Source organism: Furipterus horrens, unplaced genomic scaffold, assembly GCF_987537825.1.
Source record: "Furipterus horrens unplaced genomic scaffold, mFurHor1.1.pri manual_scaffold_5, whole genome shotgun sequence".
NCBI classification, from domain to species: domain Eukaryota; kingdom Metazoa; phylum Chordata; class Mammalia; order Chiroptera; family Furipteridae; genus Furipterus; species Furipterus horrens.
Window position 1 is genome coordinate 102,541,708 of NW_028327175.1, and position 25,593 is coordinate 102,567,300.

General features: G+C 40.5%; 1 protein-coding gene across 2 annotated transcripts in view; it reads right to left on the reverse strand.

Moving 5' to 3' along the window:
• NIPSNAP2 (nipsnap homolog 2) overlaps positions 1 to 23,048 on the reverse strand; it is a 41,444-nt gene extending 18,396 nt beyond the window's left edge. The window contains exons 1-7 of one of the 2 annotated variants that reach the window (XM_090276940.1): positions 22,886 to 23,048; positions 11,944 to 12,083; positions 11,815 to 11,860; positions 8,679 to 8,773; positions 8,296 to 8,366; positions 7,291 to 7,431; positions 6,244 to 6,275 (exon numbers count right to left, since the gene is read on the reverse strand). In XM_090276940.1, coding sequence (XP_090133066.1) covers positions 6,244 to 6,275; positions 7,291 to 7,431; positions 8,296 to 8,366; positions 8,679 to 8,773; positions 11,815 to 11,860; positions 11,944 to 12,083; positions 22,886 to 22,977 — 617 coding nt within the window. In that variant the 5' untranslated portion in view covers positions 22,978 to 23,048. The remainder of the gene's footprint in view (positions 1 to 6,243; positions 6,276 to 7,290; positions 7,432 to 8,295; positions 8,367 to 8,678; positions 8,774 to 11,814; positions 11,861 to 11,943; positions 12,084 to 22,885) is intronic. The other variant, XM_090276939.1, reaches the window with a different exon arrangement.
• Between the last annotated feature and the right edge of the window lie 2,545 nt (positions 23,049 to 25,593).

A 25,593-nucleotide genomic window follows, 5' to 3' on the forward strand; every position in this document is an offset into this window, starting at 1 on the left:
GGCAACAGCTAGAGAGGCGCCAGTCCCATACGGAAAACAGGAGAAGTGCCTGGAAAAGGGGCGAGTGCCGAGCAAGTGGCATTGTTCCCTCTCAGACCTCTCACCTACATACAGTGCCACAACGTGGTGAAATGGATCATCCAGTACTGACAAATACCAAAGGCTCCACCCTTTACAATGTAACAGGTGCAACAGCTCTACCTAAGGCACAGAGGGAAGCACAGGAGGTGGTCAAGTTGAGGAGACAGAGAAGTGTGGCCCAAAAGAGGGAACAGATCAAGGTTCCAGTGGGAGAACTAAGGGACAAAATAGCCAACCTAACAGACGAGGAGAGAGCCAACCTAACAGATGTAGAGTTCAAAACACTGGTGATAAAGAGGCTCACAGACTTGACAGATATGCCTGAGTACAGCAAACTCATAAGGCAAGAAGTGAAAGCTATGCTAAATGAAATGAAGGAAAATCTACACAAAACCAATGGTGAAGGAGGAAACCGGGGTTCAAATCAAGATTTGGAACATAAGGAAGAAATAAACAGTCAACCAGTACAGAAGAAACAAGAATTAAGAAAAATGAGAAGAGGCTTAGGAACTTCTGGGACAACTTTAAACGTGCCAACATCCAAATCATAGGGGTGCCAGAAGGAGAAGAGGAAGAGCAAGAAACTGAAAACTTACTTAAAAAAATGAAAGAAAACGTCCCTAATTTGGCAAAGGAAATAAGACATACAAGTCCAGGAAGCACAGAGCGTACCAAAGAAGTTGAACCCAAAGAGGACCAAACCAAGATACATCATAATTAAAATGCCAAAGGTTAAAGATAAACAGAGAATCTTAAAAGTAGCAAGAGAAAGGCAGTAAGTTACCTACAAAGGAGTTCCCACAAGACTATTAGTTGATTTCTCAAAAGAAATTCTGCAGGCAAGAAGGGACTGGCAAGAAGTATTCAAAGTGATGAAAAGCAAAGATCTATAATGAAGATTACTCTATCCAGCAAAGTTAGCATTTAGAATGGAAGGGCAGATAAAGTGCTTCCCAGACAAGGTAAAGCTAAAGGAGTTCATTATCACCACACCATTATTATATTAAATGTTAGAGGGACTTATTTAAGAAAAAGATCAAAACCATGAACATTGAATCTAAACAAACAAAGCAAACAACCAGAACAGGAACAGTCACAGATATGGAAATCATTTGGAGGATTATCAGCTGGGAGGGGGAAGGGGGAGAATGGGGAAATGGTGCAGGGATTAAGAAGCATAATTAGTAGGAACAAAACAGACAATGGGAAGTTAAAAACAGCATAGGAAATGGAGAAGCCAAAGAACTTATATGCATGACCTATGGACTTGAACTAAGTTGGGTGTATTGCTGGAGGGAAAGGGAGTACTGGGCGGAGGGGAGCAAATGGGGAAAAATTGGGACCACTGTAATAGCTTAATCAATAAAATATACTTAAAAAAACAAAATGGAGAGATGGATGGCTTTATCATTTAAACCAGGACCAGCAAACTACAGACCTTGGACTAAATCCCACCCTTTGCAGCTTGTTTTATGGCCCGGGGCTAGGAACAGTTCATACATTTTTAAGTGCTTGAAAAAAATCAAAAAAATTATTTCATGACACATGAAAATTATGAAATTCAAATTTCAGCATCCATAAATAAAGTTCTGATGGAACACAGTCACGCTTATTCCTAGGTTTGCTTCCATTACAACAGCAGAGTTAAGTGACTTGTGATACAGCATGGTCCACAAAGCATATATTTACTATCCGGTCCTTTAAGGACAAGTTTGTGCCAATCCCTGATGTAAATAAAATATTGTCCATTTCTATTTTTAGAGTTTTTAAAAACTAAAGAATTGGTGTCTCTAATACATTGTGTCGAATTTTATCTAATGCCTTCTGAACATGAATTAAGATATTTCAATTATTTTTTTAATATTTCGACCATTCTAGTCACCTAGATTTTTAAAATATGAACACTTTACATTTTATTTGCTTCAGATTTTTAAAAAAAGACATGAATGCTGCAGCTCCCTTTTATTCCTTCTTACCCCACCCTCTTTTTTTCCTTCCCCATCAGTTACTCTTTGGAAGTAGTTACCTCTCTTTTGAATAGGAGTCTTCTTGTCCATGGTTTTATATGTCTAATTCATATGTATGTATCTACGAACAAGTTAGAGCTTTTTAAAAAGTTCTTTTTAAATATCATTTATATAATTCTTGTTATGTCTTTTTAAAGTTTACATAAGACATCATGTTGTACACATTCTCCTTTAACTCTCCTCAACATGGTGTTTCCAAGATTGATCACTAATGGGTACAGATCAGGTTTACTTTGACCACTGGATAAAATTCCACTGCATGAATATACTATAATCATTCCACTATGGCATACAGCTTGTTTAAAATTTTGACAACTGCAACTGACTTTTTTCTCATATGCCCACTAGTTTCTGCCATCCATTCAACATTTACTGACAACCCGGATGTGCCAGGCCTTTGCAGATGGCTGTAGAACTGGAAACTGAAGGTGCTGCTGGGTGGGATAAATTCTCTAACAAAGGCATGGACATGAGGTGTTGGAGGTGCAGAGGCCAGAGCATGTGTGTTGGGCACCTACTCCAGTCTTGACTGTATGTGTTACATTAATTAATTTCCTCACTTTGCGTCACTCTTGGATTCAGGTATAAATTCTCTTCAGTGAGGTATGTCATTAGCAACTTTATCAAGGTGTATCTTACATATCATAAAATTTACATAAGTGGACAATTCCACGCTTAAGTAAATTCACAGGCTTGTGCAACAATCATCACACTCCAATCGTGCTAAAAGATACCTTGTGTCTATCTGCAATCTCTTTCTATTCCCACCCTTAGCTCTAGGCAACCACTAATTTTTCTGTGTCTATATGTCGTCGTCGTCGGCAGCCGTCCGTCTCGAGAGACGATGGTGTAGCTTCTTAAGAGTCTATCTGCACCGCCGAGAATGGCTGTGCAGTCCGACTCGGGAGTGACACGGTATCTGTCTCCTCCCGTGTTGAATCGACATCTTGCGATGACGCTGGAGTGTCCTCTCCAGTGAAGCTGAAGCTACAGAGCCTGGGCAGGGTGATATGGAGGGTCTGCTGTTGCCCATGCAGCAGACCCCCCCTCTCTTCGCAGCTGAAGGGTCCAAGGGAAAGACGGAGTCAATACAGCTTGGCTTCAGGTGCGCCGCAGGAGTTGCCGGTGTTGACTACAACGTCAAACCGCCTTAGGGACTCCGGCTCCGGATTTTCTGTCGGGGTTTACTCCCTTAGCCTTTCCCCTGAAGAGGTATGCCGCAAGGCAGCGGAGGTTTTTTGGAGTCAGAGTTTTCCTTCTCTGTCCATTTAAAATATTTTTTTCAATTGATGGTTTTATTTATTTACTTTTATTATGGTAAAAAATACATACATTAAATTTACCTCAATTGTTTTCAATTGTACAGTTCAGTAATGCCAAATATATTTACTGTTGTACAACAGATCTCCAAAACCTTTTCATTCTGTAAAACTTAAACTTTATACCCACTAAACACCAACACCCCTCCTCCCAGCCCCTGATACCACACTTTCATTTTCTGTGATTTTGAGTACTTTAGATACTTTGTATTAGCGGAATCATATAGTATTTATCCTTTGTAACTGGCTTATTTCACTTAGCATAATGTCCTCAGGATTCATCCACATTGTAGCATGTGGCAGGATTTCCTTTTTAAAGGTTGCAAAATACTCAATTGCAGGCATATACCACATTTTCTTTATCCATTCATCTGTCGATGGATATCTGGGTTGTTTCCACCTCTTGGCTACTGTGAATAATGCTGCAATAAACATGCGTGTGCAAATATCTTTTTGAGAGGCTGCTTTGAATTCTTCTTTGTACTCAGTACTGGGATTGTTGGATCATATGATAATATCTGAGGAACTTATGTACTGCTTTCTGTCATGGCTACACCATTTTAATTCCTACCAACAGTGCACAAGGTTTCCGATCCTCTGGATCTTTGCCAATACTTATTGTATATTCTTTTAACAATAGTCTTCCTAAAAAGTATAAGATGATATTTCATTGTGGCTGGTGTTGATTTGCATTTCTCTTACGATTACTGTTGTTGAGCATCTTTTCATATGCTTTTTGGCCATTTGTATATCTTTAGATAATTACCTATTCAAATTCTTGGTCCATTTTTTTAATGGGTTGTCTTATCATTGAGTTGGAGGATATTTTTATGTATTTTGGATACAAGTACTTTAGGAGATATATAATTTGTAGATGTTTTCCCCAGTCTGTGACCTGTCTTTTAATTTTTAAATTGATGTCCTTTTAACTACAAAAGTTTTAAATTTGGGTGAACTGTACTTTATCAATTTTCTCTTTTTTGGATGATTTTGGTGTTATATCTAAGAACTCATTGCCTAATCCTAGTGTTACAGAGTGGGGTTCCCAAGGAGATGGGAGGGGCTTTGACTATAGAATGGTGACGAAAAGTTTGTGGGCCTGCATCACAGGCCGCAGTCAGGCATTTAAAAATAAGGCGGCAGTCATCAATGAGGGAGAAGGCCACGTGGTTTGCAAAAAGGCCGAGAACTCCATGCAGGTTGAAAGAGAAACACCTGGTTCTGGATTAAGAACTGGAGAACATCGCAACACAGGCAAAACCTCCCCGATCAGGCATGAATGATTGGAAGCTGCCAGTAAAGCTGAACTGTGTCTGAGAAGTAGGGAAACGGTATCTCTGATCTTTCTATTCTAAAACTAGCCTGGTTTGGCAGGGGGAGGCAGAACTGTGTTTGTGGGTGTTTTAAAGAAAGTAAGACTTAATGGCAAAAATCCACCATTAATCTAAATCTGTATAATCTTTAAATAAACAATTCCTTTTCTTTTTACCAAACTCTGGTGTTGAGAATTATGCTTTTTGATGGTGGGCAATCGAGCCCCTCATAACTGAACAGCACATGGGTTCTATTTCAATTGGGGCAGCCCGTGGGTTCTGTTTCACTAGAACACAAAGATTTTCTCCTATGGCTTTTTCTAAAAGTTTTATATTTAGTTCTTACATTTAGGTCAACGATTCATTTAAGAAATGTCTTTAAAAAAAAAGATTTTATTTATTTATTTTTAGAGAGAGGAGAAGGGAGGGAGAAAGAGAGGGAAAGAAACATCAGTGTGTGGTTGCCTCTCACACACCCCCAACTGGGGACCTGGCCCACAGCCCAGGTACATGCCCTGACTGGGAATCAAACCTGCAACCCTTTGGTTCTCAGGCCAGCGCTCAATCCACAGAGCCACACCAGGCAGGGCTACAATTCATTTTTGATTAATTTTTGTATGTAAAGTGAGGTAGGAGTCTAAATTCATCATTTTGCACACATATCTAGTTGTCTTAGCATCCTTTGCTGAACTGCCTTGGTACATTTATCAAACACTAATGATTCGTATCTGTGAGAGTTTTTTTCTGGACCTTCAATTGTATTACAGTGATCAGCATACCTGTTCTTATGTCCTTATGTCAGTACCATACTCTCTTGATTACTCTAGCTCTGAATCCGCTTTGAAACTGAGAAGTCTGAGTCCTCCAACTTTGTGCTTCTTTTTCAAGATTGTTTTACCTGTTTTGAGTCCTTTGCATTTATAAAGCCTGCTAGGAGACTGAATGAAACTGTTGAATCTACAGATGAGTTTGAGATAAAAACTCATCTATAGTTTCTGCTAGTTAAATAAAGAAGAAAAAAGTAGCAATCCTATAATTTTGGTGCTTTGTTTATATGACAAAAGCAACATTTCAGAAAAGATAATGTCCAAGCAGAATATAAAATAAACTCATGCAACACTGGGGTTTTGTTTGGGGGGGTGGGGGTTGGGGGTGGGTAAGAGTCCTTATGTCTTAGAGAGATATATTAAAATATTTATGGACAAAATGGTATGCTGTCTGGGATTTACTTCCCAATAATCTGGGTTGGGGGAGTTAGACCTAAGCAAGATTGGCCATGTGTTGATAATTATTAAGCTAAGTAATGGGTATGGAAGGGGGGAATAATCCATGGTATTATTCTTTGTAGTTTAGTATATGTTTGAAAAATTTCATAATAAAAATGTCAAACAACACGCACCAAATGACAGTATTATCCCTGGAATTTATTCCTAGAATTAACACGATGGCCTAATATAATCTATTAAAAAGACTTACAAACTCACCATCTGGTAATATACTCACCAGTAATTGCCCCATTCAATCATAGTTCCCGGCTGAAAAGAGATTTGGATTTTGGTTTGTTAGTTCTTTTGTGAAGAAATATGGAAGCATAATAAATAATAAATGACAAAACTAACTAAAAACTTAACTTTTAATAATGTGATGAGTAACAAATAAAAAAATGTAACAAAATAATAGCATTCACTGTGTTCATACTTATCCCTTAGTGGAAGTAATATTCTTATGGTTTCATATAAGAAGACAACATATAGGGTGGGGTAAAAGTAGGTTTACAGTTGTGAGTACATGGAACACAGAGTTTATTCTTATATTATTATTTACTAATTATTGTATTATTTTCCATATGAACACCTACTTTTGTCCCCCCATAAGTCATCTGGTTATGGTTATCACAACCACAGGCCCATCCTCCACATGTACTTATTAAATTGTTGGTACCCATTTAGACTTTATTGTGAAATTTAAAAAAACTCAATTGAAGTAAACTTAACAAGGATATCACTTAATTTTTTCCAGTATAATGGTGACTGTTAGACCATTGAGATCTAGGGATATGTATTTCTTTGAACAATGTTGCTGTCTGGGGCTTTCTTGCTAGTAGTCAGTTTGGGCAAATATCTAGAAAGTGTTACAAAATATTATTTATTCCTTTTTAATCTTATAGTGGTGTACAATTTATTCAACAGTCACCCATTTATTAGTTGCTCTAGATCAATTATAATAAGTGCTATATATTGTACCTAGTCTGCATTTTAGGTCTTTCCTCTTAAGAACAGAATTGCTACATAATGTCAAATAATAAATATTATGTATAAAATTAAAAAAGATGAAAGAGCTTATCAGACGAGAAGGAACGGGAAATTAAGAAGACTTTTTTTAAAAAAGGAAATAAGAGAAGGACTAGACAGGTGAGAAAAAAACCCAATCAAAATATAATGCCAAACATTTCACAAAATGTACACTCAACATTTTTTTGTCAACATTAAGGGGTACTCATGGTTCTCTGCATAAGAATGAGAGACAGTTAACTCATACTTCAGTACTTACTCGAAGTTGGTATGATCTGAGTTCATATATATTAGGTCCTGAACGTGGAGCAGGCTCATTCCAGAAACTGAATTCTAAGAGCAGCTGATTCTTCCTAGAGAGAAGCATGTTGCTTCTTGCCTTCCGGAATTCCAAAAATTCCTTTGAGTGAAAAAAATGTGCTCATGAATCTTCTAATATTTATATATAAGCTCACTTTAGTAAAGTAACATTTATGTTCGTCCTATAATAGAATACTATTAGAAATAGGGTCTCAGTTGTCCCTATTAGCATCCCTTTCACTCTCAAGTGTCCGGATTTAGGAGACAAGCTACATGGCCATCCTAATTATTTAAATGACAATATAAATAAATGTAATTTCTCCCTTTTAGATTTTCCTAACAGTGTTGGACAGCATCATAATAGAGGGGACATGGAGACACAAAACATCAAAGAATCTGGGAGCATCTGAGATCTTGCTTCCCGGCATGTCATCAGTTCAGTTCCAGATAAACTAATTAAGTTCAAAAACAAAGACAAAATAAATAAATAAAAGAATCCAAAAGCCATTTATATTTGAACTGGGAAGCTATGTAAAAGATTTTCTTTCCTAATAATGTGTGGCCATTAAAATTCTCTCCACTAATACACACCGATTAGTGAAGGGAGGGGCAGGATAGCAAAGTCAGCCCAAGGAAAAATATATGTGGTTGGAAGTTCCTGAAGGAGATTAACTGTTAGCAAACCAAGCGATTGTGTCTACCATGCTGACTTACTGGTTTCAAAGTACCAGCTTATCATTTTCTAAGGACAACTGACTTTTACAATAAGAACTGTTATTTTAATAGTATTACAATTGGTTGCTTTCTGTTTGAATACATCTTCAGTGTCCAAATAATCAAATTTTTACTACAAAAAGTAGTTTAGCAATGGCAAAGAAACTGATGACAGAAGAGTCATGTAATTCTGTACTAGCATCTATTATATCATTAATGCAAATAAGTAAACGGTTTTCAAAATCATTACCTTATTTTCTCTGAGTTTATTCATGACCTCCGTGAGGGCGGGATAGCCTCCTTCATACCTCCAGAGGTGGACTGGAATATATTTTAAGAGATAACATATATTTAGAGTTTCAAGATATTTTACCTTGAAAATATTCTAGGTATGCATAGTATTGACATGGTACAAAATTGTAATATGCATGGGTTGGCTTATGATTTACACTATAAAGTTTTAATAATAGATTTAAACAATAAAAAACATTGCAATGAATTACTGGATAAATGACTTTAACCATAACACTAGACTGAGACTTGGAAAGTTTTAATTATAAAAACAAGCAGTAAATTAAATATTATTTAAAGGCTTAAGGAACAGTGTTTATTCCAAAGACTTCTGCTTCCTACCAGCTTGATCCTGCTCGCCATACCACGTGTTCCAAGTCCCCACCAAAGTACAAGGATAATGTTTATCTTCATGGATCTTTGGCAACACCTCTTGACTTAAAGAGAAATAGCAACACTAATTAAACAACCAACAAAAATTTACCAGGTAGACAACACATGATCAGTAATAGGAAAAAGGCCATCTACCCCATGTTCTGACAACTGACATCGGAATATATTTATGATAAAACAACATTCAAAATTAACCTTTTACCTGAATTCTGCTCTACTGATACCTCAACTTATCAGAAGCTTAGGTTTCTGATACCCTCAAATGTATATAGAACATTTGTAAGCAACTCAAGTACAGTGCTCCAAAATTTCAGAAACTATGGGTCTATCATTTGCCATTCCAGAAAGAAGTATTTGGGAATGGTGACACTCATAAAAGCTAAGTTTTGCTGGTTTGAAAGACAGGAAGAAGGAGGGAAATGGAAATAGGAAAAAGAACACTGGAAAAAAATAAGAAAGGGAAGAAAGTAATGTTTAAGACAGGGAGACAACAGAAGTGGCACAATCAGTAGAGGTAACGGGGGCAGAGAAAAGGAGAAAGGAGGCAGAACTAGGACACACCACAACTGCAACAGTTCCAAAGGGCATCAGCGTGTCAGGAGAATCCAATGAAAGATACAACATACAGCAATAATTAGGTTCTTCTATTCAATTCAAATGAGGGGATTTGAGAGGTATCACATAACCCCACAGTGGACACACCACCCATTCCATAACCACTGATTGTATAGCAGCCAAGGCAAGGCCATGACAGGTCATGGCAGTGTATTAATTTAATGGAGGTATCAGAGCTTGGTTATAACACAGATTCTAATTTACAATGAAAGGCAAGGGAAGAAATGTAACTATGCCATACCAAGAGAAAAGCTAAGCTTGCATACTTTTCGAATAGAAAAACTATGATGAAAAAGTACCACAGATTCAACATTAGATGCAAAAAGACATCAAGGATCAGAAATGGAACCTGTTCAAATTATTTGCTGACACTGAGTGACATTAAACTAGCAATCATCACTAGAGGCTGGGGCACTAGGACTGGGTGTATATTAACAGTTCACAGAGAAAAGCTTGGAATGGTCTTAGGTTGAACTAAAACCCATAAAAGCAAAAGCCACCCTTGGAAAAGTACACATGGTGTGGTCTTATACTGGCTCATATAGACTTATGTTCAGAACTAAGAGGAGATTAATGGAAATTGGAGGTAGGGAAAGACTGTTAGGGAAATGGAAATGGGTCTCCTTTTTGCCTGATGATGCGAGTAGGAAGTAAACAACCCTGAATTGGAGCCAATGTGGAAGGAGGAAGCCTGTACTAATGACCCAGGTGGGGTCCAGGAAGGGGCTGAGGACTGACAATGGGCATAGGTTTTCAGTATAAAATCATAGGGGGCAGGGCAACAGAGAGCAACAGGGTGGGGGTCGGGGTGGGGAGTGGGAATTGGAACAACTGTAGAAGAACAACCGTAAAAAAAGATATGAAAAGAAAAAAGAATAAAGCACACAGATGGAAAACTAAAAAACAAACAAAATCATAAGTGGATTTGCAGCCAATCCTCTTTGTTGAAAGTCCCAAACCTGCTCTTGGAAGCCCTGGCTTTACCTGAACAGAGGTTCTAAGGTAGGTAGTACCTGTACCCAGAATTGGATGGGTTGAGATGAATCACATTATTGGGGCCACAACAAACCAGGCAGGAGTTAAGTCTTTATGTACTGAAAACAAGGAACTGCTGAAGTTTCAGAGAAAAGAAAAAAAAAAGAAGATGAAGGAGAAAACAGACTGCAAGCAGATCAATTTGGCAAACCTTTGGGTAATGGACTGCAGGGTGGGGTGGAAGTATAGGTATAGTTTCAAGTCCTGGATGGAGTCAGAAAAGAGGCTACTTGCAAATGGGGCTCAATAGGCTGAGAAAGGGAGATGGAGAAGGAAATAAACAAAAAGAGCTAAAGCACGTGTCAAATGAAGAATGCATCGCCCTCAGTAACTAATCACGCTAAGCAAAAAGTTAAATAAAACCATGGTAAGGAACACACACAGGGATGTTCAAAGAGCAAGGCAATTCTACATGCTGAGTTTGAAAGAAGAACAAAACATCCAAATAGAAGTGTGAATACAGAAATGAGACAGGAGATGAAGTAATAACAACAGGACAGGAAAGATAAACCAAGGAAACATCAGCATAGAGAAATAATTTCATTTTATGAGAAAAGACATAGGACAATTTTGAATAAAGGAAACTGTGCTGCAGTAAGAAATTCTATGCTGATGTTATATTTCACAAGCCACATTCAAAAAGAAAACAATACATTTTTGCTTCTGAAAATTATGCTAATTCTGGTGGACAGAATCATTTGCTTTCTCATGAAAGTAGCAGATATTAAAGGTTAAAAAATGCTTTTTACTGAAGAGACATGACAACTAAAAAAAAATGCTTTTTAATTACACTTTCTCAAAATTGATCACTAAAATACTATTTCTATTAACTTAATCAAGAACTGATATAATTTTCTCTTTAGTCTAAAAGTTTACAAATTCTCTAAGAGCATATGGAGCTCATATCATGAGAATTTGCTGAGGGAACTTGAATCCTGGCAAATGGAAGATCTGGGAAGAAATGGCAACTACATTCAAAACTACATTCAAATATGCACAGGACTTCATGTGGCAGTTTTACTTAGAACTAGAATTGGAAACAATGGAGGTCAAAGGGACATGAGTTTTAATTCCTAACACTCAAAGCTGTCCAGAGATGGAAGGTATGGATGTATTTAAGGATAGGCAGTCAGGAAGGATTGCAGAACTCAAGCACTGGATGAGTTGATGGACTATACAGCTTTGCTAGGTTCCTTCCAACCTTAAGAGTCTAGCAACAATCTAAGGTCTGATAGCTTATATTATAATTTACTGTGAGTGCTTAAAATCAAAATACCCTTGGTAATCTCACACAAGAGCTCAACTTAAGGATCTCTAAACACTTAGCTTTAAGAAAATTGAGCAAAGATCTCACTCTGCTATCAGGTGTTAGCTGAACCAACAAGTATTAACATCATTATTTTTCCCGAAGTAAAGGATAGTTTGGTATACACACCAAATTTTGTTGTATGCTTCTAGGCATTCCGGTTTAACATTGTGAACTGAAACAAAAGAAAATTCAATGATGAACTTATGAACAAAGGGGGCAAAAGTCAACTAGGAAGATAGCAGACCTATCACTCACACTGTAATTTGTATAGACTGCTTGTCTCCCTTTTGGCTAGGAGATTAGAGTGAGCATCTTTTCTTGGATCAACTTTCCGGACAAATAAGGATTTCAACCAGCTGTCTTCTCGAGGTCTGTTACTGGAAGATGTCAACCTCCTATGGAATAACAAATAAAAATTTTGAGTCTCATCAGAAGTACAAAGATATCAGTGTCGTTAGGTAGTGTCACATAATACATGGTTGTCAACAATTCATCATCCATTCAGCAAACATGCCTTGGGCACTTATTCTAAGCGTTACTGTAGTACCGGTGTACTACAAAATGCCCCTTTCCATTATGCGCGCCCTTAACAGCAGGCATAAAGGGTGTAGAAGCAACAGAGTTTTCACGTTTATCTTTGCAATTTCCACTATCTATTTTTCCCTCCTGCAAAGCAATGTTTGCCCTAGAAAGCCTACAGTAGCCAAATTCATAGAGAAAAAAGTAAGGTGGTTGTCAGGGGCTGACAGGAGAATGGGTAGAGTTTCATTTTGGGAAGATGAAAAAGCTCTGCAGATGGTTGCACAATAATGTGAAATGTATAATGCCAGCATTAAACTGCATGTTTAAAATGATTAAAATTGCAAATTTTATGTTACTTATATGTCACCAGAATAAAAAAATGTGAAAAGAAATATTACAGGGCAATGAATTCTTTATTTCTTTACTTTTTATCTTTACCCGAGGACATTTTTTTTATTGCTTTTTAGAGATAGAGGAAGGGAGAGAAATATTGATGTGAAAGAGAAGCATCGATTAGCTGCCTCCCTCCCATATGTGCCTGGACCAGGGACCACATGCACCTGGAACCAAGGACCGAAGCTACAACCTGGGCATGTGCCCTGACCGGGAACCAAACCCGCAACCTTTCGGCTATGGGATGATGCTCCACCAACTGAGCCACAACAGCCAGGGCAAATTCTTCATTTAAAAAATTTTTATTTTACCCCTCAATTAACCTTAGAATCAGGATTAACTGTCACAAAATCAAACAAACAAAAATACAAACTTCATTAACACATAATTTGCTAATTTTCATCTTATAACGATTTCTATCATACATGCTGTCAGAAATTGAGGATAAATTTGATTGAAGTAACAAACTACGTATACTTTACCATAAACTTTTTAAAAACAAAATTAAACGTATTGGGGTAACATTGGTCAATAACATCACATAATTTTCAGGTGTACAAGATTATATTAATTCTACATTTGTATACTCTATTTGCGCTCACCGCCTGAAGACTAGTTTCTGTCACCATATATTTGACCTCTGTTACTCTCTTCATACTCTCTTCTACCCCCTTTCCTCTCTGGTAACCATCATTCATTCATTTTGTTATCTGTGTCTATTGAGTTTATGTTTTTAGAGTGAGGAAGAGGGGAGAGAGAGAGACATCGATGTGAGAGAGAAACGTCTTTCATGTGTTCCAACGGGGGATTGAACCCACAACCTAGGAATGTGCCCTGAACAGGAACTGAACTAGCAACCTTTTTTGTCTACCGGAGGACGCTCCAACTAACTGACTCACTGGGCCAGGGCTGTGAGTTTATTTACTTATTTTTAAAAATGATTTTATTTATTTTTAGAGAGAGGGGAAGGGAAGGAGAGAGAGAGAGAAACATCAATGTATGGTTGCCTCTCACACACCCCGAACTGGAGACCTGCCCTGCAACCCTGGCATGTGCCCTGATGGGGAATTGAACTGCTGACCCTTTGGTTCGCAGGCCGGCAGTCAACCTGATAAGCCACACCAGCCAGGGCTGTGAGTTTATTTTTATTTATTTTTTTAAAAATATGCTTTATTGACTATGCTGTTACAGTTGTCCCAATTTCTTTTCCCTTTGTTCCCTTCCACCCAGTGACATCCCTCCCTCCAGTTGTCCCCGCCCCCTTAGTCCATGCCCATTGGTTGCGCATATAGTTCCTCTCAACATCTTCCTGTCTACTCCACTCCCTCCTACTGTGCTTCTTAATTCCTGTACCATCTCCCTCCCTCTCCCTCCTTCCCCCTTCCCACTGACCCCCCCCCCCAAATGTTCCCCATACCTAAAATTGTTTTCTCACTCTGTTGCCTACTTAGTCTGCCTTTGTTTCGATTTCCTAGCTTCTGCTGTTGGTTGTTGTGATACAGTTCTCATTTAAATGTTCACAGTTTTGTTCCTCTTTCTCCTAAACAAGTCCCTTTAACATCTCATATAACAGTGGTTTGGATCTGATGAACTCCTTCAGTTTTACTTTGTCCTGGAAGCACTTTCTCTGCCCTTCTATTCTGAATGACAGCTTCGCTGGATAGAGTAATCGTGGTTGTAGGTTTTTGGTTTTCATTACTTTGAATATTTCGTGCCAGTCCCTTCTTGCCTACAGAGTCTCCTTTGAGAAATCATCTGATAGTCTAATTGGGACCCCTTTGTACATAATTCTCTTCTCTCTTGCTGCTTTTAAGGTTTTCTCTTTAAATTTTGACATTTTGATTATAATGTGTCTTGGTGTGGTTCTCCCTGGGTCCAGTTTTTTTGGAGCTCTCTGTGCTTCCTGGACCTGTAAGTCTATCTCCTTCCCCAAGTTAGGGAAGCCTGTGTTTGTTTGCTTCCGTGTCCCAGGCAGAGCTGTTGCTTCTATTATATTGTAAGGGGCAGAGCCTTAGGGATTCGTCAGTAACAGGCAACCTGTTTCACCACGTTGTGGCGCTGTATGCAGGGGAGGGGTCTGTCTGGATGAGTATTTCTTCTTTATATCTTTGTTTGCTAGAGTTCACACTCTTTGATTTTCTGGAACTTCTGGTTGTTTCTAGTTTTGAGGTAGTTGTATTCCTTCTTAGTTGTGGAGGGAGATGCAGTGTGTCTGTCTACACCTTGTGAGTTTATTTTTAAATACATACTTCCATGGCTTGCAAGTGGAATTACAAATTTGTGTAACCTGCCTCGAGGGCACTGTGATGTTATCTATATCAAAATTAAAAATGTAGGCTTTTTGGGCCAAATAATTGCACTTGCAGTTGTGTCCTTAATGGCAGCTATTTTAGACAACCGCACAAAGCCGAATGCACAAAAACGTTCATTATTGCCCTGTTCCCAGTGTTTCTGGTACAAGCAATTTGGATACCCATGAATGGGGACTGGTCAAATGAATTAAGGAATATCCAAAATTAAAACAGAATCCAATCATTTAAAAGAATGAGATAGACGTACATGCATACATCTCAGAGAAATTATGTGAAAAGGCAGGCACAGAACAGTATCATAAATATACACACAAAGTGAACTGCTAATAGTGATGATGGCAGCCTTTTCCTTTTTTTGCTTTAAGAAGGTCTTTTGATTTACAGCTAACTCATAGGATATTTTCACAAATAGCTAGAAACCAGGTGAAAACACCTTGGAACGATGTAAGCTCACAAGTACAGAAACATAAAGCACATAAATATAAAATTAACAATGTTTTCTATAAATAATGATCAAGATATATAAAAGTACTTTCTCAAACCTCTTAAAGATTAAAAAGCTGCAAGCTTATAGTAAACAAGCAAAATAAGCTAATACCAGTCATGCAATTTTTTTATAAGTACACCGGAGAAAAATACATAATCTTAAATGGCATTTGTAAAAAGGGGTTTACAACGCTTCTATTTTGCTTTTTATCATATGTTAAAATTCTACAGAATTAAGAAAACGTTAATGGTGGTATCCCTGAGAGAGGGAGAGTTAAAAAATTAAGTTTTTAGAAAAAAATTTTTTTTTATAAAACAAACCTGTAAAATAAAAAATAGCCCTGACCAGTGTGGCTCAGTTGGTTGGGTGTCGTCCCTCAAAGACAAAGGTCGCTAGATCGATTCCTGATTAGGGCATGCTTGGATTACGGGTTCAGTCCCTGGCTGGGCACATGCCAGAGGCAACCGATCAATGTTTTTCTCCCTCTCTTTCTCACTCCTTTCCTCTCTCTCTAAAAATAAATAAATAAAACCTTTAAGAAATAAAATAAAATGCTACAAAGCCACTGTAATCAAAACAGTCTGGTACTGGCATAAGAACAGACATATAGATCAACGAAACAGAATAGAGAACCCAGAAATAAACCCCGGTCCATCTGGACAACTAATATTTAACAAAGGGGGCAGGAGCATAAAAAGGAGTGAGAAGAGCCTCTTCAACAAATGGTGCTGGGAGAACTGGACAAGGATGTGCAAAAAAATGAAACTAGATCACCACCTTACACCATACACCAGAATAAACTCAAGATGGATTAAAGACTTAAATGTAAGCCGTGACACATAGAAGTCCTAGAGGAAAACATAGGCAGGCAATTTTTGGATATCCCATGTAACAATACTACTTTCACTGATACATCTCCTAGGGCAAGGGAAATAAAGGAAAAAATAAACAAATGGGACTACATCAAACTAAAGAGTTTCTGCTCAGCAAAAGAAAACATCAGCAAGATGAAAAGGGAACCAACCATATGGGAAAACATATTTGCCAATGATACCTCAGACAAGGGATAGATCTCCAAAATATATAAAGAACTTACACCAAGAAGACAGACAGCCCAATTAAAAAATGGGCAAAAGACCTGAATAAACACTTCTCCAAAGAGGACATACAGAGGGTCCATAGATACATGAAAGAATGCTCAACATCACTAGCCATCAGAGAGATGCAAATTAAAACCAAGATGAGATACCACCTCACACCAGTCAGAATGGCCATCATCAACAAATCAAACAACAAGTGCTGGCGAGGATGTGGAGAAACGGGAACCCTACTGCACTGTTGGTGGGAATGCAGACTGGTGCAGCCACTATGGAAAACAGTATGGAATTACCTCAAACAACTAAAACTGGAACTGCCTTTTAAACCAGTGATTTCACTTCTAGGATTATACCTGAAGAACCCCAAAAGACCAATTCAAAAGAACCTATGCACCCCTATGTTCATAGCAGCGCTGTTTACAATAGCCAAGTGCTGGAAACAGCCTAAGCGCCCATCTGTAGATGAGTGGATTAAAAACCTGTGGTACATTTACAGAATGGAGTACTATGCGGCAGAAAGAAAGAACTCCTGCCATTTGCGACAACATGGATGGAACTAGAGAGAATTATGCTTAGCAAAATAAGCCAGGCAACAACAAAAAAAATACCATTAGTCACCTGATACAGGAGACTAATGAACAACACAAACGGACAAAACTGAACAAGGAGCAGAGTCACAGCTATCAGGGGTGCGGTGGGGAGGGAGAAAAGAGGGCTAAGTAGGGGAAGGATTTAGTAAAGGAACTAGTATTAATAACCCATGGACATGGACAACGGGGTGGGGATTGACTGTGGAGAAGGGGTGGGCTGGGTGTGGGGAGGCAATGGGGGAAAAAGTGGTACAACTGAAATAGCAAAACAATAAAAATAAAATAAAAATAAATAAAATAATAAATTATATATAAAAACTATTAGCACTTTAGCAAAACCCAAACATATGGTATTTGTTTCTGTTTTCAATTCACTGGTTGATTATATGACCAAATTCATTCTTAAGAAGGCTATTCTTCAAAAGAATACGAACCATGTTAAAATTTATTTCAATAAAAATAAAAACATTTTGTCAATTTGTTTTAAGTATTTTAACCACACCACATTTTAGGATATTTGCATTGTACCACAAAGTAAGATGGCAAGTGCATAAAGTTAATGATTTACAAAGTACAAAGTTTTAAGATTTGTTAATGGGGCTTTGTATAATTCTTGTTCTTTCTTTATTTTAGGTTTTAAGGTCACTTAACAGAAATTGTGTTTAGTTTTATTCTTTCGTTGAATAAACTGTAAGAACCTAGGAATAACAATTATGAACAATTAAGAAAGGGGCTCCATTAAAGTTTCTAAAATTATTAGTAGGAAATTTCGTTTAAAACATAAAATACTCATAATAGCAACTACTACTAACAGTTTTTAGTGTATCCTTCCAAAAATGTATATACAAGCATATGTACACCTGTTGACATTTAATTTCTATGGCAGTTAACACTTTTTTTTTTTTTTATCCTTACCTGAGGACATACTTATTGATTTTAGAGGAGAGAGGAGTGAAACACTGATTGGCTGCCTCTCGCATGTGCCCCAACTTGGGACCCAAACCACAACCTGGGCATGTGCCCTGACTGGGAATTGAACCCATGACCTTTCGGTTTATGAAGATGCTCTAACCAACTAAGCCACACTGGCCAGGGAAGAATTTAATACTTTATAAAATAAGAGAGCATACTAAACAATTATTGGCAGACTAAATCTGGAAGGGAAAAATATCCCAAAGTAATTTATCTCCTCCTCCTTAGAACTTAAGGGGATTACAAATTAGCAAATACATACTTTCCGTTGGTACTGAACTAGGTTGTTTGTCTATATCATCTCATTTAGCCTTCAGTCCTCAGAACGATCTAGCAAAATAGATATTTTCAAATTTTAAAGAGTGGCTCAGATAGGTTAAATGACCCAATCTAAGAAGTGGCAAAACAAAAGTATGAACCTAGATTTATGAAGTTCAAAATATTTTTACTATTAAGGGATATCTCCCAAACCCAAATCTCTCCAACTGAGCATTTGCTCCAGATTTTAATAATATTCAAAGGGATATATTTTAGAATGAGTAAAAGGAGGTCAGAAATATTGAAATGTTTTGTAAACTAAAGGTAAGTCTGAGAAATAGTCAATATCACAAGACACACACATGAACTGGAATATTGTTTGCTTATGAACTTGTGTAGCAACTGTCTTGATAAATGAAAAAGACTGGCCCAGCATTATCCCCAACTGACTGTGAAACTGAAATCTTTTGAGTGCCATGTGACCAAAACTGTCTAATGTGCCTGGGCCACCTAACTGTCCAAGCTGAATCATGGAAAGGTAGAAGCAGCTATGCCAACAGCTGTCAGGGTGATAAGATTCAGGCTGGGGTGAATGACAGCAACAAACATCACAATCAGCTGTCTTTATAAGATCATATACGCATATGTTTGCAGCACTTTACAGAGCCTGGGATATGAGGCAGCACATTCTACAAAGGTCCACCACCATAGCAACCCTGAACCCATCTGATCTTGTCTGATCTCAGAAGCTAAGCAAGTTTGGGCCTGGCTAGTAGTTGGATGGGAGCACTAGACTTTAAATAGAATAAGCATTATGTGCCAGGCTCTGTGGATATAAAGGTGAATCAGATGCCTAGCCTGTACAGTCTCATGGGAAAAACCAATCAGTAAACAGCCAGAGTGATCATGGATACCACAGAGTGACTTACACACACACACACATGCACATGTAGACTTCACATATACACATACACACACACACAGAGTGGGCACTCGGCCTGTACACATACACACACACACACACAGTGGGTGCTCAATAGCTTGGCCTGTACACACATACACACACACACACACAGAGTGGGCACTCAACTTGGCCTACACACACACACACACACACACACACACACAGAGTGGGCACTCAACTTGGCCTACACACACACACACACACACACACACACACACACACACACACACACACACACAGAGTGGGCACTCAACTTGGCCTACACACACCCACCCACAGTGGGGACTCAATAGCTTGGCCTGTGAGGAGCAAGAGGAACTCCAAGTGGGGACATTTTAGCTCCAAGTGGAGAACAAGACAGGTGGACAAGGCAGGCGATAATTCCAAAGGGAACAACATGTCCAGGGGCATAAAGTCATGAAACTGTATGACATATTTCTGGAATAGCAAAGAGATCAGGAAGGCAGAACAGGGTATGGGGAGGATGGTGACTGAGATAACAGGAGGGCAAAAGGCCAAGGTGGTTAGGCTCTTGTGCGCCATGCATACTTGTCACCTGAATGCTATCTTGTAGGTGGTGCAATGCTAGCATGATTAAAAAAAAAAAAAGAAAAATTCTAGGTGTAAAAAGCAGCCAAGGTGGTGATATGGTGGACAGACTACAGCAATAACGCAGGGACCATGTTGCCAAACGTCGAGCTAGGAGAGAGGTGATGGAGATGGCAGAGTGAAGGTGTGCTGGAGGTAAGGGGAGGGAGCAGGAGGAGATGGGCTTGGGGACGACCTTCTGGTTTCTGGCCTAAGCCACTAAGTGAAGGATGTTTCATTACTGGGGAGAGAAAACCCAGGAGAAGCGCAAGCAGGCTTTGTAGGAGGAAGATGAGTTCAATTCTGGGTACATAAGCATCTCAAGCACCTGTGGGGCACTAATGCAATGTCCACTAAGTAGCTGGAACTCTGGGCCTGGCCCTAAGCAGAGCTAACTAAGTAAGAAGTGCTGGCAAATAAGTGTTCCAGGAAGACTTCCTCCTTTCCCTCTGAAATCGCTCTTGCAAGGTGACCCACAACACCCCTGTTGGCAAATATAGTTTTCTTCTGTCATCTTAACCTTTTAGCAGCATCTGGCATAGGAAATAATTCCTCCTTGAAATACCTCCCACTGGTCATTGCCATATAACAATGACCTCACTGGCTGCCCCTTCTGTCTCCCTTGCCAGCCTCTTCTTCCCATATCCAGCCTATAAAATGCTGACATGTTCCAGGGTCTGTTTTAGCCCCTCCTCTATCCACAATCTCTCAAGCAATCTCATTCATTCCTATGGTTTAAAGAAAAGTTTTATTATAAAAAATTTCAATCAAATACAAACCCATTTGTATTTCCTGGAGCCCAGACATCTCCTTTGTAATCATTTGTGTAAAGGAGGCCAACTGCCTACTTGGCCTTTTCATATGAACAGCTCACAGCCACCTCAAACTTTGCCAGGTTCCAAACTGCTCCCCACCCCACACCTGTTGCTCCTTCTCTCAATTACTAGCAAGATGGCGAGGATCTGTGTGCCTTATTCACTGTTCCCAAAAGCACCCATCCTATGGTGGGCACTCATATACCTATGGAACAAACTACTCAGTAAGTGCACGAGCATCCACCAAGTTGACCGTTACCCTCGATTCTGTCCCCTTTCTAAAATCAGACTGATCCTTTAAAATTGAGGATCAGATCATATCACACTTGAATTTATACCTTCAAATGTTTTCCACAGCTCCCAGAATAAAATTCGAACTCTCTAATACAACTTGGAAGGCCTGGAGTCATCTGTCCTCTAGCCAGTCTTCCCTTCAACCCTGCACTCCAGCCTCCTAGACTTTTCTGGGCATTTCCAGCATATCTTACTCCTTCCCACTCAGGACTTCCATGCACACTGACCCTTCAGGCTTCAGCTTAACGTCATCTTATTGTAGAGACTGTCCCCGATCTCATGCAGTAGGCTTCCTGATCTCTCACAGCACCCACCTAAATCTGTATGTCTACATGGGTTTTTACCTTGACCATGGCTTCCTGAGGACAGTGACTAGGGCTATTACGCTCAGTTCCATAAAGCTTCAAAGACATCATATACATTCAATATTTGACAGGCTCAGGTAATTAACTGGGTCTAGGCTGAGTCCTAAAGAACACCTACATTTAAGGCAGGCTAGAAAGGTACAGGGTTTGTGAGAGAGCAATCAAAGAACCAAGAGGCTGGATAGAGATAAGGACTCCAGGGTCAAGAGCATTTAGCTTCAGCAGGAAGTCAGGGTACTGCGCATACCCAGGTCCAGTTCTCCAGTTTCCTAACTTTGTGACCTTGGAACTGTAGGTAAACATGTTGAGTGAACACCTTCAGTCTCAGCTGAAAGAAGAAAATATGAATTTCACGGGCTCATATCACCTGTGTGGAAAAAGTAAGATGACACAGGAGATGCTCAATAACAGAATAAAAATAAAAGGAGGTTGATTTGCTAATCAACTTGGAAACAGAAACATCAAATTTGGAAACACAAGTTGAGCATCTGTCCTAGGAAGGGTCCTGGGCCTGAAGCCTGACTAACTGGGCTCAGACTAGAAAATGCCTTTTCTAGCTATGCACCTCATACCTTTTGAGGTTCCACCTCATCTCTAAAATGCAGATCCTATTACTTACTTATGACTGCTACTAGGATTAAATTAAATAAGTCATATTATATAAAGCTCCCCAGCCCATAATAAGAGTTTAACAAACAACAGGTAGTTTGCTTTTTCGTTTCCAAGTGTCAACTGTATTTTCTAGAGGCTCATTACGTAATTAAAAACAAGCAAAAAGATAACATTTAAATTATCCAATGTAAAGAAAACGAGAAAGCAAATCTGTGTAAGTTACAATAGTACGGACTTTGGGTTTTGCTGTTTTGTTTTTGAATGTGGAAAATGAGACAAGTATGTCAAAGTGATGGATTCAGAAAACCGAACATAATCCGAGGTTAGAAAAAAGTTAAAACATGTATCCAACGCCTACCTATTGCTGATAATTGTAAATACTCTTGGACCCACTACTAGTTTTCAATGCAAGTCAAAGACTGTTCCTAGTTCTAAGACCTCCTTACTACTCTCCCCTTCAATGAGGGCTCATCCGGGAAGAAGCGTTATTTCCCGCTGACAACAACCGAAGAGGTTAGTAGTACCTCTACTGATATTTGCAGATGCAGACACCGAGGCTCTGCGCGGGCACGCAGCCTTCTCAGGACGCCCGGCGGGAACCCGCAGGCCCACCAGAGGGCCTGCGGCCTCAGTCGCGCGCCCACCGCTCGGCCCCAGCCCCAGGCAGCGCCGGGTGAAGGCCCCTCGGGCCCGGCGGGCACAGTGGGCGTACGTGGCCTCGGCGCCGAACGCCGTCCCCGCCGTGACCTTGAGCCCGAGGTGTCTGCCCGCTCTGGCCCCGCTGACCGCGGCCTCAGGCCCCAGCGCCCCGCAGCCCCGGCCGCCATGCCCCGTGGGAACGGAGCCAGACCGGGGCGGAGATCCACGCCAGGGACCCTGCGCCCTCCGCCCCTTGGCGGCCCCTCCCCGAAAGGGCGGCGCTGCTCACCGGAGCCCAGGCAGGAGGCTGCAGGGGGCCGCACGCTGTAGAAGGCCGCCGGCCGAGGCCGCTCCGCGGACATGCAGCACTCGCGCCGCCATGTTGCTCCGGCGCCTGGACTCCCACCGTCCCGGCCGCCGCTGACGCCGCCGCCGCCGCCTCCGCGACCCCTCCCTCGGCTAGGCCCGCCGAGGCCGGGGCGGGGCGGGGCGGGGCGCGCGGCCGCTGTAGTGAGGGGCACAGCCGCCAGGGGGAGCCCGGCGCGCGCCGCGGCGACCCGCTGGGCTCTGCGTTACCTGCGCGGGGAGTCCCGGGTGGGAGCCGCATGAAAGGAGCCAGAAAAGAATTAGCAACTTCCAGCGAAAGGAGCTGGTGCCCAGAACATAGTGTGCTAAAGGAATAGGGGCAAGGTTTCAAAGAAAAGAATAACAATGTTGCTAGGGGACTCCGGGGCCTGGCGGACAAAGCTGGGAGGCAGACCCTTCTCCGCGAATACCTTTTAAATATTGTACCATGTATACATATTGTTTTTTCAACATAAACAAACAAAAAGTAAACACATAATACAGCTTTAATAAAAGCATTCTTGACGGGAACATACGTTCTCATAGGTTCAAAACTACACTTGTTCCTGTTCATTGCAGCAGCGGTGGGGGGTGGGGGGCTCTAGCTCCATCCTTGCCCTCAAAGCTATCCTAGCCCAGTGGGGCAGGATGTTAAATGACTGGATCAGATGAGTCAAGTGTAGAAAGGAGAGGTTCGCAATTTAGGGAGGGAGCGCAGACGGGAGACCCTTTAACCAAAAGTGGCTGAGGAGGATAGACACCCAGGGGCTGACAACAGTGCAATCCTGTGCAAGAGCAGTTGACCAAGAGGTCATTTCCAATCAGCAGAGGAAACAACTTAAAGGCGTGGGTCAGGATGGCACTCTTTGGGGCAAGTGCATCCTGCAGTAAGATAAGAGAGCCACAAATGTAACCATGAAAACTACAACTGAGACAAGATGGGTAGAAAGGGAGCTAAACAGTGAGAGAAGGGTGAGAAAGAGGGAGCAACAGAGGCCCCACCCATTAAAGGGAGCATTTCAAGGCCAGTGGGAATCTGCAGAGGCCAAGGGGAAAATGCCCCAGGACCGAGTAGCTGGGAAGTCTCTGTAACAATGTTAGGCAGCATAGGTGCAAACAAACGGCAGGGAGGGTAAGGGAGATGTCTCACCCATTAATTCAGCAGTCCAGAGCCCAGTCAGGTAAGATTACCAGGTGTTCCAAAAATCACGAGAAACCATGACAGTGCAGGGGGGGAGCGTTGGAAATACTGTGTATATTATTTCCACTATTTAGGAAAGAAAGTCTTTGAAACTGTAAATTAATCCCAAAGTCCAGAGAAGGGAGGAGGAGAGGAAATTTAGAAGCTGGCGACAAGCATAAAACCCCTAAAATTCCAATAGTCAGGCACTCAGACTAGCTGGGTACCCATTAGCAGCTTTGTGCTCAAGTGTATTTCATAAATAAACTTACTAACACATTTCCACTATATGTGTTTTCTCTCATCTGAATTCATCTCTTATGAGTGAGATAAAAACTGAGGAGGGGGAGCCCCCTAACTCTGGTCCCCCCAGTAACATCCAGGCAGATCTCTGTAGGAGGGATAGGGCCAGGAGCTGGGCTTATGGACCGCGGGGTTCTCTGAAGCTGGTAATCTTGGGGGTGAAGGAAGCAGTGGGGCTCAAGCAACGAAGTTTTCTGACTGGGACAAGGTTTGAACAACTTAATATGTCAAGGAGCCACCAGGGAGGACAGAAATAGGTCCTGTGGATGAAGTGGCAACAAGAATTTGCCCCAGACCAAGGAGCTGCATCAATCTCTTGAAGGCGAGGGGAAAGAAGGCCAAGGGACACAGGGACAGGGAGGCTAGAGGCTATACGGCTGAGTGTTCTTGGTCTCAACTGACTTATGCTCAGGGAGGCTGTGCAGGCTGAATAGACCCACAAGGAAGGCTGAAGAGAGCTATCTCTAGGGCAGAACTGATAATAGCCCAGTCCTGCACAGCAGGAGGCAGGGCCTCTTAAAGGGAGTAATGTCAATATGTCCTTGTGACTTTCTCACTCATTCCCCAATTTCTCAGCTCTTTCAGGAGGCAAATGCTTCCAAATCTATTCTCCTGAAATGTGAACTTGGTAGACATTTCTTCGCTGACCTTGCTATTGTGTTTGTTTAGTGTTAGGCCACTCATTCTGCATTTTTCTCCACTATCATTTTGTTTTAGAGTTCCATTAACTCAATGCTTTTTACTGGGGGAGGTACTCTTATTTCACATATGTGTGGCTTAGGTTACTCAACGCCATAGAATAAATTTGGGGAATCTTCCCGAAGCATAATTTTTGCACAATTTAAAAAAATCTTAAAAGATAAAAATGATAAGAGTATATGTAAACACTTAAAATATTTGAGCTTTTAGCGATGGCTTTGGGCGGGTGTCCTGTCCTTTCCAGGATAACTGGTACCACATAGCCCCACTTGCAGAGATCTAGACAGTCTTAAATGCTTCCCTTTTACTCACCCTCCCCAGTTCCAAGCCCTGTGAGCTCTATTTTGGAAATCAACTATACAATCTTTTTATCTTTGTTGTCCAACTCAGTTTATGTCTTAGGACCAGCCTTTGAATAGGTCACTGCCTCCCTACCTCTAATCGTTCCCCTTCTAGTGTATGCTCTACAC